This window comes from Polyodon spathula, chromosome 4 (genome assembly GCF_017654505.1).
Source record: "Polyodon spathula isolate WHYD16114869_AA chromosome 4, ASM1765450v1, whole genome shotgun sequence".
Lineage (NCBI taxonomy): Eukaryota > Metazoa > Chordata > Actinopteri > Acipenseriformes > Polyodontidae > Polyodon > Polyodon spathula.
This window is the reverse complement of record NC_054537.1, coordinates 85416787-85434178: the sequence shown is the minus strand read 5'-3', so window position 1 is coordinate 85434178 and position 17392 is coordinate 85416787. Positions and strand designations below refer to the sequence as shown.

The 17392-nt window shown below is 37.5% G+C and overlaps 1 protein-coding gene across 3 annotated transcripts in view; it reads right to left on the bottom strand.

Annotated features, from left to right (window-relative positions):
* LOC121315014 (cyclin-dependent kinase 14) overlaps positions 1-17392 on the bottom strand; it is a 233186-nt gene that overhangs the window by 109284 nt on the left and 106510 nt on the right. For all 3 annotated transcript variants that reach the window (XM_041248850.1, XM_041248848.1, XM_041248847.1), the window contains 2 exons: positions 9338-9401; positions 4134-4182 (listed from right to left, as the gene is read on the bottom strand). In XM_041248850.1, the coding sequence (XP_041104784.1) occupies positions 4134-4182; positions 9338-9401 (113 nt within the window). The remainder of the gene's footprint in view (positions 1-4133; positions 4183-9337; positions 9402-17392) is intronic.

The following is a 17392-nucleotide window of genomic DNA, read 5'->3' as shown; positions in this document are numbered from 1 at the left end:
TTACAACCCTTTTTATTTCAGTCATGTACAAAAGACTGGAAATCGATAAAACCTATAATGATTGCATGCTGTATAAGGCTACCTCAATTTAAACCTAAATTAACTGTACAATATGTGTTGTTTCAAATTGGCTAGTTTTTGTGAACAAAAATGTTGTCTCAACTAGCCACTTGTCCCTATCCTGAGCTGCTGTATCTGTAACATTATTAATACATTGTTCTCTGCCCTGACATTTCCCCTGGGGCTAACATTCCCAAAACCAGAGTCCTTCTAGCTACTGAAGTTGAAAAGAGCACTACATTCTGGAGGGGTGGCAAAAAACATTCCGATCTTCACATGCTGTAATACGCAAGGCGGGGATGTGGCACATCCACATTGGGGATTGGATGTTAAACGGATAATCGCAAATTGATGACAGAATGTGCATAACCGATATGATTTATTGATTTTGTTGCGGAAACCACTTCCTATTAAATGAATTACCACAAACCCTAATAGCGCACAGCACCTGTGTGGCTGAATGCAGTGATTGTGTTATTACTGTCAGGATTCTTTTTTTCAGTATCAAGCCAGGATTCAGGCTCAGTCTCTAAAGTAGCAGGAGCAGTCTCTGTGTCTCATTGGTGCGTGATGTGTTAGGATTGCTGTCACAGACTAAGTGACTGTGTCCCACCTTAGGGGAGTAACAAACTATGATGTGATTGGTTAGACTTTACAACCAACTGTCATGTTGGCTGTTGAACAGTAGGCACAACCAGGCCAGTACCACGGGGGGAGCTTCAGTGTCTGGAACATCACCCAGTCTAAGAACCGAACGAATTCGTAATGACTCGCACTTATTTTAGCTTTAAAACGGTTAAATGCTGCATGATCCATATTTAAAAAGAATAAAATAAACCTGCAAATGGTGCACATATTAAAACTGCTTACACACGCAAAGCTAAATAAGGATGGTTAAAGATTTGTAAATATCCTAGGTGTAGGTCTGACCCTAGCAATCAGACCTTATACAACCTAAGACTATGCACGAGCCAAAAGTTATAACATTTTTTTTCCCCCCACTAACGGAAAAGCCAAATACAGTACAGCCATTCAATTATGCTCAACCCCCCAGGGACCCAATGCAAAAAGGCTTTGGTCTTAACCGGTTCAATAGTAATAATACACGTTTAATAATACATATGCTGGTATATCACAAATGTTGTTGTCACTGACAGTTTTTGAGGTGGCTAGGCAGCCACAACCTACAGTATACGATGACTTCTGAGAAACCAGTAATTAACACCCTTTATGACTCCCCAAACTCTTTAAAGCAGCCTCAAGAAAGTGGCGACTCTACGGTAAATGTGAAATAAAGTAGCTACTACTTTTGAGACTGCCTATTTTTTTTTATTGCCGCAGCTTTTAAATTGGGAAAAGGCTTCGTTGGTGCATCGAGTGAGTGTTTAAACATTTGAAATGAAATAATAATTCAAATGATATACACTGAGCTGTGCGAACAGCTACTTACACAGCCGAGGCAGGAGGCCTTGTGCAGCTGTGCGTAAACAATCAGGAAGATCAAAGCAGAATTAGAAAATGGCTTTATTATCCATTCAAACTCCTGTCACCTTGATCTGGAACCTTCTAGAAGTAGTTCAGTAGCACAGACATTTTCATGACTTCTCCATTTTTATACAATAATGGTGCTCTGCTGTAAAATGCATCATTTACATTAAGCTCAAGAAGTTACACATATTTCATAGTGAACAGACTTCTCCTATACCAATTTAGGCTAATTCCCTAATCTTTTCCAAGACTGCTGTATATAGTTTCATTATAATAGATCGTAACAGTGTCTTTGATGTTACATCTTTAGTTCTGTGCTCTGTTTGTAATCCTTTATTTTATGTTTTGTGTAATTTATGTCACCTTGACTGCTATAGCCGTGACAGCATTCTTTATTTATTGATGTATTTATTTTATTGCCAATTGGGGTGGTTGTTTTGTGGTGCATATCTGACTTACAAGCTATATGAACTCATTTCACTCAGACCAGTCAGCCTTTGTAATTGGTCTTTTAAGGGTCATGCAGTGACTCCCCTATAAATACTGATCTTGTGCACTTCTTCAAAATATGTCTGACAGAAACCTTAATATTGAGCAGCCGATGTGTTCCACAGATGCTTTTCGATGTATCACATGTTTAGTAATTACCATATGCTGTTCTATTTCAGCAGTTAGAAGTGGCTCAACAGGATTTCTATTTCGAGGTTAAACATTTACCGGCATTATGAATTTATGAGCAATCCAATAAATACATATGATCTGAATGCTTAGTTGCTCTAAGTAAATATGGCCCCAGGGTCTATATCTACTCCCAGCAGTTATGAGATTAACACTGGCTGCTTGGGAGTCTAGTCTGCTAGATGAACATTTGAGACAAATACAATTACAAGACAGAGACTGAAAGAAGGGTTTTTATTATGGGAGACTGGCCAACAGCAAGATGGGCGTCAGGAAATTGGAGCCTTTTCAGCTCACTGACCCATTTAAAAATGAGTGGCAGATGGTGGTTCTTCAGATCAGCTATTTGCAGTTAACAGTATTGCTTAGGGTTCAGTTCTTTAGCACTACAATGATACCCTCCATTTACAGTTTCTTCCTCGCACTTCCCTTTCCTCTTCATTTGTTTTATTGGAACAACATAAATTATAAAGTTAACACAGCTGCCTCGTCTCTTCTAAGCTATGCACTAATCTACCATAGATGCAGCTGTAAGAGCTCTGAAACATCTGACTGAAAGAGTGGTTAATGTTAAACGAGTTTCTTTGAGAATGAAGCCACTGGACAATGTACAGTACAAGTGGTTACCGCTGGGCAATGTACAGTACCAGGGCATTCAACACATAGTTGTAGAATGTTATGTTCTTATGTTCTTAACAACCCTCAACAAGCTCAGTAATGATTCCATGTTTTGCTATGATGCAACTACATTAAGTTCTTCTTAAAAGTGTTGATGAAGCATCAAACATTGATTCCTCTGTAAAAACTCCATTATGTTTATCATTTTCAAGAAGTGAGCTTAAATATAAGCTTCCTTAGTGATATTGATGTGTGTGTATAATCTGTTTTACTGTAACATGGGGCAAACTCTGTAAATACATGTACAGTATTTACAACTGTAAAAATGTTACAATATATTCTGAAGAAAAGTCACCTTACCAAGAGCATCTATTTGCTTTAAATCTTTAAATTGAAATCCTTAAAATAAACATTAAAAAGTTTTTTTACTTTCTTGCTGTTTGAAACAGATGTGTATTTTTTTACTTTCCTGTTGTTTGAAACAGATGTGTTTTTTTACTTTCCAGCTGTTTGAAACAGAGATGTGTATTTTTTTACTTTCCAGTTGTTTGAAACAGAGATGTTTTTTTTTTACTTTCCTGCTGTTTGAAATGGAGATGTGTATTTTTTAACTTTCCTACTGTTTAAAACAGAGATGTGTATTTTTTTACTTTACTGTTGTTTGAAACAGAGATGTTTTTTTTACTTTCCTGCTGTTTGAAACAGATATGTTTTTTTTTTAACTTTCTTACTGTTTGAAACAGAGATGTGTATTTTTTTACTATCCTGCAGTTTGAAACAGAGATGTGTATTTTTTTACTTTCCTGTTGTTTGAAACAGAGATGTTTTTTTTACTTTCCTGCTGTTTGAAACAGATATGTTTTTTTTTTACTTTCTTACTGTTTGAAACAGAGATGTGTATTTTTTTACTATCCTGCAGTTTGAAACAGAGATGTTTTTTTTTTTTTACTTTCATGTTGTTTGAAACAGAGATGTGTTTTTTTTACTATCCTGCTGTTTGAAATGGAGATGTGTATTTTTTTTTTACTATACTGCCGTTTGAAACAGATATGTGTATTTTTTTTTTACATCCTGCCGTTTGAAATGGAGATGTGTATTTTTTTTCACTTTCCTGCTGTTTGAAACAGAGATGTGTATTTTTTTCACTTCCTGCCAGCTCTCAGTTACTAAACCTAGTGTAATTAAAGAGAAAAAAAACAGTGTGCTTGGGATGAATCTGTTGTCATGCAAACCTGACAGACAGTTGTAAATACAACACTGGTAAACATTATTTTAAAGAATAGACTTACTTATTCCACGCTTGCCTCAGTTTCTTTTGACTGTACTGGGTAAACAATTCTGAAACAAAGAAAAAACACAGGTTAGTGTACTGTTCATATACTGCAAGTGTTGTTCAAGGATAGCTGGAATCTATCTGAATTATAGTTCATTCATCATATAAAATGTATTATTATTATTATTATTATTATTATTATTATTATTATTATTATTATTATTATTTATATGCTATACAGTTTCATATTTGCTAGATAAAGATTGGTGTATGTACTTGTGGCAAAGTGGTTAATAGTGTACAGATGCAGGTGATTAAAGAACAGACAGACAATTGTAATCCAGGTGAACAGGTTTGTTTTTATTAGTTGTTTTTGTCCAGTGCCTGATGGCGAAACAAACAGAAAATAATAATGCTGGTAAGTAATACAGCGGCATGTATTACTTACATTTATAATCCCTAAGCTGGCCCCGAAATAATAGTCCCATTCTTGCATCCCCACATTAAACACAAAACACATACACAAGTCTGGTTAGTGCATGAACTAATTATTGTGGTGCAATACAATTTTACAGTGGTACAAGTGAAGTGCTGTCCCGGGTTTGTGCTGGCCTCTGGTGACAGCTTCAGAATGTATTAGACAGTACAAGCAAACACTTACGATTAATTTCACCAACAGGACAGGTCCCTCCAGGTCAATGACACAACCAAAGCGAAGGAACAGATGAAATTGCTTCGCTCCCTATTTATACCGTCACTCATGATACCTTGGTAAACGATTGCAGCTGCTTTTTATAATCTACAGCTGCCACATCATTTGCCCTCCGAGTCAATGAGTTAGTGTACCAAAGCTCTGTCTCTTTTCTACATGACCGACTTCCTTTTAACCCTCGGAATGAAGTGTCAGGTCAAGTAGTCCAGAGTACTCTGTTCCCATTACTTAGCGCCTTCACAGGTCGAGAGGGAGATTTACCACCAAGAATCAGTCTTTCTGTCACAGTACTACAGCAGTTTTACGTTAAATCATTTTTAACCAAATACTAAAGCTAGCCATAGATTATGTATTTGTGACAGAGAGCAAATTAATCCTAGTCAACAATCTCCCTCCTGATCTGTGAGGGTGCTATATAACAGGAACAGAGTGCCTCGCACTTGATGGTCTGGCAGTTCATTCCAGGGTCGGTCAGAAGCCAGCCATCCAGGAAGGGGGCGGAGTAACAATGCCCAAGCGATGTGTTAGTCATGGATTGGAGGAGACGTGACTGAACTAGCTATCGCAGGGGGCGTGACTAAGGGTATAGTTGGGGGATGTGACGATGTAATCTGTTCCTTTGAAGTGGTTATGATAAAGACCGAGAAAGGAAACGAACTGTGAAAAGCATATCGTGAGTGTTTTGTTTGTTTGTGGAAACTAACTTTATGTGTTTGTCCCTGCTAGATGGCACGATCTGGGAGCTGTCTCTGCAGGCCAGCATCAAGCCTGGACTACACTTCACGACTGTCAGTGCAATTGCCTTGCATCGCACCTGCACTAAGAGCGCTCACTGTCAGTAGAAGTGACCGTGTCTGTGTTGTGTGTTATTCTTTGTATTATTAATTCGGGACTGAACCCCGTGGTTTATAAGCTGGAAATAAACATCTCTGTGTAGAGTCAGCCTTATTATTTAACCATCTGCAAACCAGGAAACAGAAGAATAAAGAACTGTTTAGAACCGTGGACTTTGTGTCTGTGTTGTTGGAGCACCTGCATATTGCATACTGCAAACCACACAATCACAGTATTTTATTTTTATTTATTTATTTAGCTTTTAATGCAGGAGCTGCCCATTATTTTTGCCAAAAATGCTGTCTGAAAATATGCTTTTGTAATATGCACGTGAAGTATTTTGGCTTTTGTATAATTCTAAACAAGGCAGCTACATGGAGGGTGCTTTTGTGTGCTGCTGCTGTAGGTATACCCATAGGCTACCAGTATATCAATGCTTTAGACATACACCCAATCTTCCCAAGTCCTGCCTGGTTCAAAGGACTGCCACTGTTTCATTTTCTACTTGTTTATTTTAAAAGTATTGGGTGAAGTGCTGCATTTTCAAGGAAGACCAAAGTGTTCCCTGTTCTTTGTGTAGTATAGTTCTTATCTCCCATGCTATTCAGATTAGCCATGTGTTTAGAGACAGCAACATATCTGCTGCCAATGCTGGCTGTAAAAAGCAGTTACATACATCAACACACACCGTGAAATGTATGATACGTACTCATTTATAATGGGAAAAAGTGAAAGGATGTGTTGGAGCGATCACTCAATCATCTGTGTTGACAGCAGTTAAAATGTTGTTTAGGGGCGCAAAACTCTCATGTGCTAAAACCCTGAAACCATTAAAACATCCCATAATAAATGGCCACATTTATCGTCATGAATGTATTGGTGTCTTCCTTTCAGGTGAAAAGTGAATTCTCTACACCAGTCTGTTTGTTTAGCAGATTGAGCCTAATGGTTTGAATTGCTATTCAGAAGCCCTTGTTTATTTGTATAAGCCTTGCAGCCAGTAAAATGGTTTTAATGCTAATTAAGTACAATCTTAAATGAAGGCACAGTCACCTCTCTCAAGCAGACGCTAGATAAACAGTCCTGTGGTTTGTGTGGCAGCCCTATTGCACGGCTTTCCTAATAAAATCCAACCAGTTGTTTGTTGTCCTTGACACCTAACAGCAATAGAAACAAAACGCCCCTGCTGTCTTAGAGGTCACCTAGGTCATAGGGTCTAAAGACTAGCACACAATAAACATGCCCGCATGCTGTACTGCTAAATGATTTCAGCCACAAACATCATTATCTGAAAGCAAATGAGCTCTGGTGCTGTCAGCCCTGCATTAAGGCCAGCCTCAAACAACAGAGCCCTTCAGTCAAACCCACTAGTGAGCTTGTCAGAAGGCATCATCCGCAATGAGAATTGGAAAAGTAGAAGTTCGAATTTTAAGTGCTGTACAATTAGCAGACTTTCTTTCTTGAGCTGTAATCAGATGCACAGCAACCCCTTTGCCATGTATTTCTTATTCCAGGCTTGGAGGCAATAGTCACTAGAGAGAAATAGTTTTTTAAGTAATGAGAACATAGCGAATTGCCTTCATTACCATTTTGTTTGCTTTTCTTTTACTCCCACTACTGTGTTATTGATTAAAATCAGCTCTTTTGCAGCTACTATCTGTATGAAACCTCACAATCTCCTTCACAGAAATCCCATGAGACTACAGCATTTACCATCAAGGAGGTTTTGACACCTTTAAGCTTGAGTAAAATGTCATTAAAAAGCTCAGAATCTAGTTAGATGTTGATTATTAATTTATTTATTTGTAATGAGTTTGTTAGCCATCATCAGACTGTAGATGTAACAGCAAAAATAGTCTTACATGTTCAAAATTTATAACTTTTTCTTGGTAGCTCATTTTTTTTTTTTTTTGTCTGGTAGCTTTAACATTACCATAGGCAGCAAGATGCAGCTTCTAAGGTAAAAATCAGTACAGCTTTATTAGGGTTCTAAAGGCCTGTTTTCCAAGTCACAAACACTATTGTCTCTGGTTCACCATTAGAAATGAATGATTGTGCCTAATTACTTATGTACAAATGGACTAATTATATATTTGAGAAAAATGGGAAAACTGTAATATATACTAAATATAAAAGAGAGAACAGAACGGGGAAAGATTGTGGTCTCTACTGCTCCCTGCTGTCAAAAATAAGAACTGAGATCAGCTGTCTATAGGGTCCTGACACTGCATCTCTGTGTTTGCCAGGTTATCTGGACTATAGTTCAGTGTGACATGCAGATGTATGTTATGATTTAGAGAGAATCAATTACAGTATAATGACTGCTCAGCCCGGAACCTGATTGGGTGTGTGTATTTATTTTATACTGCTGTTCGAATGTGTTATTTTCATGTAAAGGAAAAGTACAAAAAAAAAAAAAAAAAAAACACTTTAGTATAGCTGATGTTTAAAACACTGTTTCTCTACAATAATCACAGTCTGCACTTTTATTTTTTTAATTCCACCAGACAAACTGCCTGGGTTTCTTCTTAACACTGCATCTTCAGGTAAACCCTGACAGTCATACAGAATGTCACTCAACCTGAACAAAACTGCTCACTCCATTAGAATACACATTGATGTCTCCAATAACTATAATGTATTTAACTTTTATACCATTTTCTTGAAAATCTGAACATAGGAAACAGATTATATTTTAATTATATACAATTCAATTTCATTTCCGTTAGGTCTTCAGAGGCTAAAAAGTTACAAGGCCCCAATATGGCAGCCATCATAGGTCATAGGTCAAAGTACAGGATGGAGTTTCCATATATATGAGATACTAGTAATTGCAGAAGCAGCAGAGGTGGCAGCGTATTTGCAAATCCATACATGCTCCCTCACGGGAATACTTAATTATAAGGGGCTTATAAGGGACTTAAATAGCCTAACCGTGAATTAATCAAATTGGTAAATGATCATCTAAGTAAACAACAAGGGAAAGCTTTTAGAAACACTGACAGGAAAACACAGGGGGTATTCTAAACCTTCTCAGAGTGGGCAGAGATAAGACACATAGTTTAGATTACTAATTAGTCTTCTCTGCATGAACAGTTTGATCTACTCTTCTGCTGGTCTGAACTCTGAAGCTCGTCCTTATTAGTATCAAACCACAAGATACTTCATTTTTATGAATATATTAATTAGATTTACAGCAGCTGCTTGTATTTTTTTTTTATTACATTAGAAATAACTCTCATTCTGTATCTCATTATCTATCTACAGAAGTGACTGTCCTCGTCATGTATTCATATATTTAAATGAATGTGCATGTCGGCCCCCCTAGTGTGCTATCATCCTATATATGTAAGCATGGACCAGTTTTAGGACTCACTTATCAGCCTTGCAGGGGTTGGCAGAGTTTGGGCCCCAACGAGAGTATACAGAAGTTTGGGTTATTTGGCAACCTAATGTATCTGAACCAGCTAGCAATCTTTGCATGCAGATCATTTAAATGCTTTTTGCCATAATTTTTAAAACTAGATAGCGCCAATATTTCTAGTCCTTTTTTTGTATTTGTGCTCATGTTGCAAATGCTGATTTTGAGGCTTCAGTCATGTCAGTTTTCAAACTGAACTATATTGAGGAGAAACTTTATCCAAAACCACACAGACTTATAAACGCACACCTACCTGGCTTGAAATGAGGCAAAGAGTGGACACCTGGCCATATATCCTCTGTTGGGGTCCCCAGAATCTGTCAAAAATAATGAAAAATAATGGAAGCTTAAAAATAAAAGAATTTCAAGCTTGCCAGACAGTTTCTAAAATTAGGCCATTTGTATGTGTTTTAAAACTATCCAGAAGCAACTCTGTGTGGCTCTTCGACATCCCTTACTTAAACACAGAACAGTATGCCTTTACTGCCTAAGACATAATAATGCACATTTCTATATCACTGTGGGTGGGTGTGTGGATTCACCGAACACACGGGAGACAGAAAGTTTCTGATACTGCCTCGCCAGCGTTCAATTTTTATTTAAGGCACATGGGGCACCCTTGTGCCATGAACAGGGAGTACCGACAATAGCAAATCTTTGTTTCTTTTTAAGGCAGTTGATAAAGCACACACAGGTGCTGGAAATACTGTTCTAAACAGAAGGTGAAACAAAAACAGGAAAATAAAACAGAGTAACAAAACTACAAATCAAAATGTGCTGCTTGCTGCAGCGTCTGCTATCCGGTGCGGCTGAAGTTTCTGCGACTCTCTCTTATTCCCTAGCTATCACTCATGGTGTTGCCCAGACTTCCCCCTAAACTAACAACGTCCCGTTCGGATACTTAATAACGTATCAAGGACTTATAGCGGCTGCCATCCTCAGCCGGGCTTGCTTGCCCCTTTTTCTCGTTCCAGACAATGGGGTTCTTTCCTTTGTTATTTTACTCGAGGTTTACAAACCCACTCATTTCTCCTGGAAGGGCAAGAGTGAAGGAATATCAGAGCATCACTTTTATTGGTCGATCGACCCCCAAAGGCCCGCCTCCTGACCACTCAGAGAGAGAGAGACTCGACACACCCTCACCCAACCTCTCTGTGTCATTGCCATGATTGGCAGGCGGATCCCATGTGGCTCCCGATCCCCCCTGCAGGATCATGCCTGCGCCTTATAGCCAGCACAGGCCTCCCCTCCCCCTATCACAAATCATTAAACTAATGTAATTCAGTAAATATTTAACACTTACAGTTAAGGCAATGAAATACTGCAATTACACGTACAATATACCAAACTTTGAAAATCAAAGAATACAATTTAGTACAACTTTGACACATTACAGAACTCATTACGGAATCACAAAACTTAAAAAAATCAGTAAAATGTCTCTATACTTACTGTAAGGCATTGTAATAACATGCAATTGAAATGAATAAAATAAAGTTCTTAGCTGCTCAATAACAGTATAATGAATGACCCCTACAGGCAGAATAGGCACATTGTATGTGTGCATAAAAGGCATGACTACAAACCCCACTGGGGGGAGGGGGGTGGGTGGAATTCCTCTTTAGCAAAACTATAGCGTTTCCGCCATCAGTGCAGAAGGTCAGCAGTTCAGTTCCAGACCGCAGAGGACATAACAAATAAAAAACTTACAATAGACAGGATCTCCAGCCCCTACTGACAAAATAGGTGAAAAACGAGGTGACTTTAATTTGTTTAACTACAATAATTGAAAGCCACAATGCTCCATGTAAGGTTTTAATGGTTTGAATAATTCTGTAACTTTCATCTGACTCAGTCTGTTGGTCCTTTTTGTGATAGCTAAATCTCGTAGACATGTTAGCAGCAGAAGCTTTGTGCGTAATACACCACATTTAATTAATCACGTGATTACAGGTGCATTCAGTTGATTAGACAGTACGGGTACAGTTAAGCAAAGATCAGATAAATGACTCTCTACTGTGTGTGTGTGTGTGTGTGTGTGTGTGTGTATGTATATATACAGTGCCTTGCAAAAGTATTCAGACCCCTGACAAATTCTCTCATATTACTGAATTACAAATGGTACATTGAAATTTCATTCTGTTCGATATTTTCTTTCAAAACACTTAAACTCAAAATCAATTATTGTAAGGTGACATTGGTTTTATGTTGGGAAATATTTTTAAGAAAAATAAAAAACTGAAATATCTTGCTTGCATAAGTATTCAACCCCCACGCATTAATATTTGGTAGAGCCACCTTTCGCTGCAATAATAGCTTTAACTCTTTTGGGGTAAGTATGTACAAGCTTTGCACACAGTGTCGGAGTGATTTTGGCCCATTCTTCTTGGCAGATTTGCTCCAGCTTGTTCAGGTTGGTTGGACGACGCTTGTGGACCACAATTTTCAAATAGTGCCACAGATTCTCAATGGGATTGAGATCAGGACTTTGACTGGGCCACTGTAGGACATTCACTTTTTTGTTCTTGAGCCACTCCAATGTTGCTTTGGCCTTGTGCTTGGGATCATTGTCCTGCTGAAAGGTGAATTTCCTCCCAAGCTTCAGTTTTTTAGCGGACTGAAGCAGATTCTCTTGCAGTATTTTCCTGTATTTTGCTCCATCCATTCTCCTTCAATTGTAACAAGATGCCCAGTCCCTGCTGGTGAGAAGCATCCCCACAGCATGAGGCTGACACCACCATACTTCACTGTAGGGATGATGTGTCTTGAGGCATGGGCAGTGTTAGGTTTGCGCCACACATAGCGCTTTGAGTTTTGGCCAAAAAGCTCTATCTTGGTCTCATCTGACCACAAAACCTTTTCCCACATCGCAGCTGGGTCACTCTCATGCTTTCTGGCAAACTCCAGACGTGCTTTCAGATGGTACTTTTTGAGTAACGGCTTCTTTCTTGCCACCCTCCCATACAGGCCAGTGTTATGCAGAGCTCTTGATATGGTTGACTGGTGCACCATTACTCCACTTCCAGCCACTGAACTCTGTATCTCCTTCAAAGTGATTGTTGGCTTCTCTGTGGCTTCTCTCACAAGTTTCCTTCTTGTTTGAGTGCTGAGTTTTGAGGGATGGCCTTTTCTTGGCAGTGCCTGGGTGGTGTGATGCAGCTTCCACTTCCTGATTATTAATCCAACTGTGCTCACTGGGATATCCAAACACTTGGATATTATTTTGTACCCTTTACCTAATGTATGCATTTGTATTACTTTATCTCTAACTTCTGTAGAATGTTCTTTGGTCTTCATTTTTCTTCAGATTTACAGCCTTACCAATGATCCTTCAACAGTGGGGTTTTTATCCATTAAATGTGACAGCAACTTTAATGGTTCACAGGTGGAGGCCAATGGTAAGGTAACTGTGTCCTCGTTAGGGCAATTTCTTTCATCAGTGCAAACTGGGAGCTTCCACAGCTCAGGGGTTGAATACTTATGCATGCAAGATATTTCGGTTTTGTATTTTTCTTAAAAATATTTCCCAACATAAAATCAATGTCACCTTACAATAACTGATTCTGAGTTTCAGTGTTTAAAAATAAAATATCAAACAGAACGAAATTTCAATGTACCATTTGTAATTCGGTAATATGAGAGAATTGGTCAGGGGTCTGAATACTGTGTGTGTGTGTGTGTGTGTGTGTGTGTGTGTGTGTGTGTGTATACACACACACACACACACACACACACACACACACACACACATATATATATATATAAATATATAAAGAAGAAAGTTTGTCTGTCTGTTTGTTCCTTTATGCATTCGGACCCCGCAGGAGCCTGTGCAACTCAACTTAGCATGGTATCCTCTTTGATCCAGAGAAAGGTCGAGGGCTATGTTTGGATCCAAAATTTTTACACCTGGGGTACTTTATTTAGTAACCCCATTGCTGGCTCACTACAGTAGCCATGTATCTCAAATTAAAGAAACACACAAAACCAATAGAAAAAAAAAATTAAAAGAGCAAAAATTTAAAAAATGTATTTTTTTAAAAATGGCAAAAAACAAAAGTAAATAAAGTTAAAAAAAGGTAAATGGGTCAGAGCGCATTGTGCGACACCCAAGATCAGTAACTTATAGGAAACCATAAGGCTACCATTCCCCAATTTGTCATGCATGAAATATTGAAATATTGAATTTCCTCCCATGGGCCCTAGTATATATATATATATATATATATATATATATATATATATATATATATATATATATATATATATATATATATAGATAGATATATAGATAGATAGATAGATAGATAGATAGATAGATAGAGAGAGAGAGAGAGATTAAAAAAATAAAGCCAACACATTTTTTATCACAAAGAATTACTATCTAGTAAGACAATTCTCTAATATAAAATATACAAATTGTTTTTAAAACTAATTCATAATTTAGCTGGCCTGTTTTGGTTATTTTGTGACAAAGGCAAGAGCCATTCACGACTCTTTTACTAAACTTTGGTTCCAGCAACACACACACACACACACACACACACATACACACACACACACACAAAAATAAAGTATGTGCTGAAAATTCTGGGATGTTTTTGCTACAAAAGCTTGGAAGACAGAACTACAATTACTGTCTCAGGAATTACAAATCATGAATTATAATTTAAAATCATAGTTTTTGTTTATTCAGGATGTTATAAAGCAGGTGAGCTAAACAGCCAGCAGAGGGTGCCAGAGACTTTTTAATGATCACACCATCCGTTATTCCTTAGAGCTTGTACTCTTGTTAAAAAACTAGAAATGTATCACGGTAAGTTACAGTATAAAGAGTGATGGTATAAATTATAACAATACTGTAAACTGTTTAATAAATTACGCTGATTTGAAGAACTTTATTTGCTTAAAATTTTAAACTAAGTAAAAAAAAAACAAACACTGCCTTGATAACAAAAACCTCAAATGTGTTCTTCGACTATATAAAACATGTTGTTGTAGTGTACTGAAGAAGAGTAAAAGCATGGCTAAGGACAGGCAAGCAATTAAATATCAGGAACATTATTACACACAGGGTTCTGACCTTGCACAGACTGAGCCGTGAACTGCACAGACAGTACCTAATACATCTAGACATTGGAAAGCCACATGCTTGTTTAATGATCTTGCAGCTAAAACAAAGGGTGATTATCCTGTTTTCTTTGTCTACTCATGGTAACATACTTACCCCAGAGGCAGACACTGTCATTAGCTTTGGCTCCACATTCCCAGTGGGAGATCATTCATTCCCTTAATTACAGCACACAGTGCACACACATGATCACTCACTGCAAAATGTCATAAAAAAATCACTTTTTCAAAACAGCAGAAACCAAATCCCTTTCGAAATGCTGTCACTCATTAATAGGCTATAGTGCCCCATACAGTTTTTAATACAGATTTCACATATTAAGAAGGTTGATACATTATAAGCCTATTAAAAGCTACATCTCTAGAATTACAATCCAAAAACACCATTAGGGGAGCAGGTATCAATGGGGAAGGAAGTGATGTTCAAGCATCTTTTTTAAATTCTGTTTTTGTCAACTGCCTTTTATTCATAATTGTCAATGACTAATGTGATTTTATGTACACACGGTGAAATGCTGATTAACTAAATTTTCAGCTATATTACTGTGATAAGGCCCTCATCATTACAAACAGTTTAATTTTTAAACAGTTTCATTTTGTTATTAAAACACTGAATGTAACAAGACATGAAAAATAACTGAATAATAGTGAAGGCACATTGCATTACATCCAAGAGATGTGCATTCATACAGTAGTTTTGTCACTTAAAATCAGTGTTTTTCTCCTTTAAGCCAAAAAAAAACTTTGCTAATGAGTAAAAAGGTTTCCCCTTACATTATCAGCATCCAACATGCAGGTTCATTACTAAGCACTGTATATCTCCTCACTCTGTATATAACTGCACCTGTTCAGAGATCCCATCAGGACACACTGAGTTAGTAACATAATGCCCCCAACTCCCCCAAACCAAATCGTATGTATTAAAATGCTAAACTTTGAAGACTGTCCTCAATGTTTTCTGTCCTGCTTCTGTGAACAAAGATAATCCACTGTTCTAGAATAACAACCTGCTGTATATATTTAATATTGTGATTATATATATCGCATTGTGATGGTTCCCAGGAGCAGTTAGTTATGTTAAAAATATCTTATTCTGGTAAAAAACAAAGGCTGTTTTTTTAGCTCATTATTTTAGAACATGTTAAACTTCACTGCAATTAATAATGTGCCCCAAAATCAAAAAGTGACAGCAAAGCATATTTTATATTTGTTTAACCCAAAACCCATGAGCTTTATTACTTCCTTATTTGCTATTAAAAAAGTGCTGCTCAAAATGTGAATTATTTAATGTATTATAATGTAGTCTAACAATAAGTGAACAATAGTTGGAGGTACTGTGTTTATTCTTTTTATTATTAGAGCTATACATCCCTCGCTTCTCTTGAATGTCAGAGAAGAGGTTTACAACCCTGGTCCTCAAGTCTCAAGGCCATTTTTTTAACCAGGACTTGCTGTAAACTGGTTGAAAAAACAAACAAACAACAAATAGACCATTGGGAACACTATACTTGAGGACCTGGGCAAAAATCCAATAGGAACAGAATGAACACTGAATTTTGACACAGTCGGCTCCTCCGGTAACATTGATTCACATCAAGGTGTACACTGTGTTCTTTTTTTCATTTATGTTTATCTCTCATTGCATTTATATATTTCTCCTCAGTGCATCCGGCTCTAGTGAGCGTTGTACCCCTATTAGACATTCAGCTAATACTGTAAAGACAAACGTTTTGACTAATGCCTTCAAACATTTTAAGACTTACTGTCCGAGATTAGGTAAAGTTGGTAGCACTTAATGACATGTATTCCATAGCAACTGTACTACATTAATGAGGTGCTTCTGAAATCATGGGCAAGGGGTTGATCTGGTTAGAAATATCACTGACTAAGATAATAGCCCTTGTTTGTTAGGTGGGAATGTGAACCCGTTCTCCACTGCTCTAGGTCACTGCATCTCAATCTTGCACTGGGGAAGTGATTGTGTACATTATTGATAAGGTTTCCTGCTGCCCTTTGAAGTGAGGCAGAAATTGGGAATTTTTAAATGTCAGTTGCTTTGTAGGCCATTACTTAGAACAGACTGTGCAGTACATCTGCAGGAACCAGCAACTGGGTAGCAGTGTGTCAACTCTGGTTTTCCTCAGAGGTTCACTGTGGAGTGAAATTACTTTTCTCTAAAGCTTAACAGGGGCCAAAGAAGTGAGCCCAACACCATTTAACCCAAAACTACAATTTACATGTTAAGTTATATGAAAAACTGATAAGTCTCAAATATAGAAGTAAATAATGCTGTGCATTAATATAAGGACTCTTGCATGTACGTGGGTCTACTATGGAATGCTTCTGTCTTTTTGCGTTAAGAAAACATCAGTTATTTTGTAGAGAGAAACGGTGTCAACTTTCTACTGGAGGAGAATGTACATGTGAACAATACACTTGCCATTTCCTCTTTGTCTTGTCTTCCTTTAAAGCTATATGGATTCTGTTCAATAAGTCCATTATGATTCCTTTTCACAGCAGATGTCAGACAGTAATGACTGTAGCATTAGAGCACCATTGAAAGTTAATGGGCACAGAAAGTTAATGTTCCCTTGAATTTGTGTTGCACGTTCCTAACTTCTTTAATTGCTTGGAACAGTTATTCAGTCTTTATTTTTTCAATTGCTTTGCGTACCTTTGTCACACCTAAAAGTGATGCGTTTAAAACATAAGATACATCCTCTCTCTTCTTGTAAATGGAATGCTGTTTTGCTACTGTCAGATAAAACATAGTGAAAACCTTATTGTCCTTTGTGTAAATACACACACTCGTGTGCCGTTGACAGACCTGTCTACATTCATATACTATTTCTAACGGGTAATCAGCTTGGTGCTGGCACGTAGATATACCTTCATCTCTGGCTGACCCTGCATTGCAAATTCAAATGTATTGTTTTTTTTTCCTAGCAGAGAAAGGCCCAAAGGATCCTCCCGTATTGACAGATTCCACACACACGCTCTAATTAAAAGGAAAATGCTGAAGGGATAAACAGGCCTCACCCTTAATAATCGGGTGGCCTTTTTCAATTTATAAAATGGAGGATTTCAATTGTTATAAATCAGGACTCAATACATTCACACAATGTGCACCTATTATATCATGTATGTGGGTTACAATTTAAAGGAGAACAAAAATGCA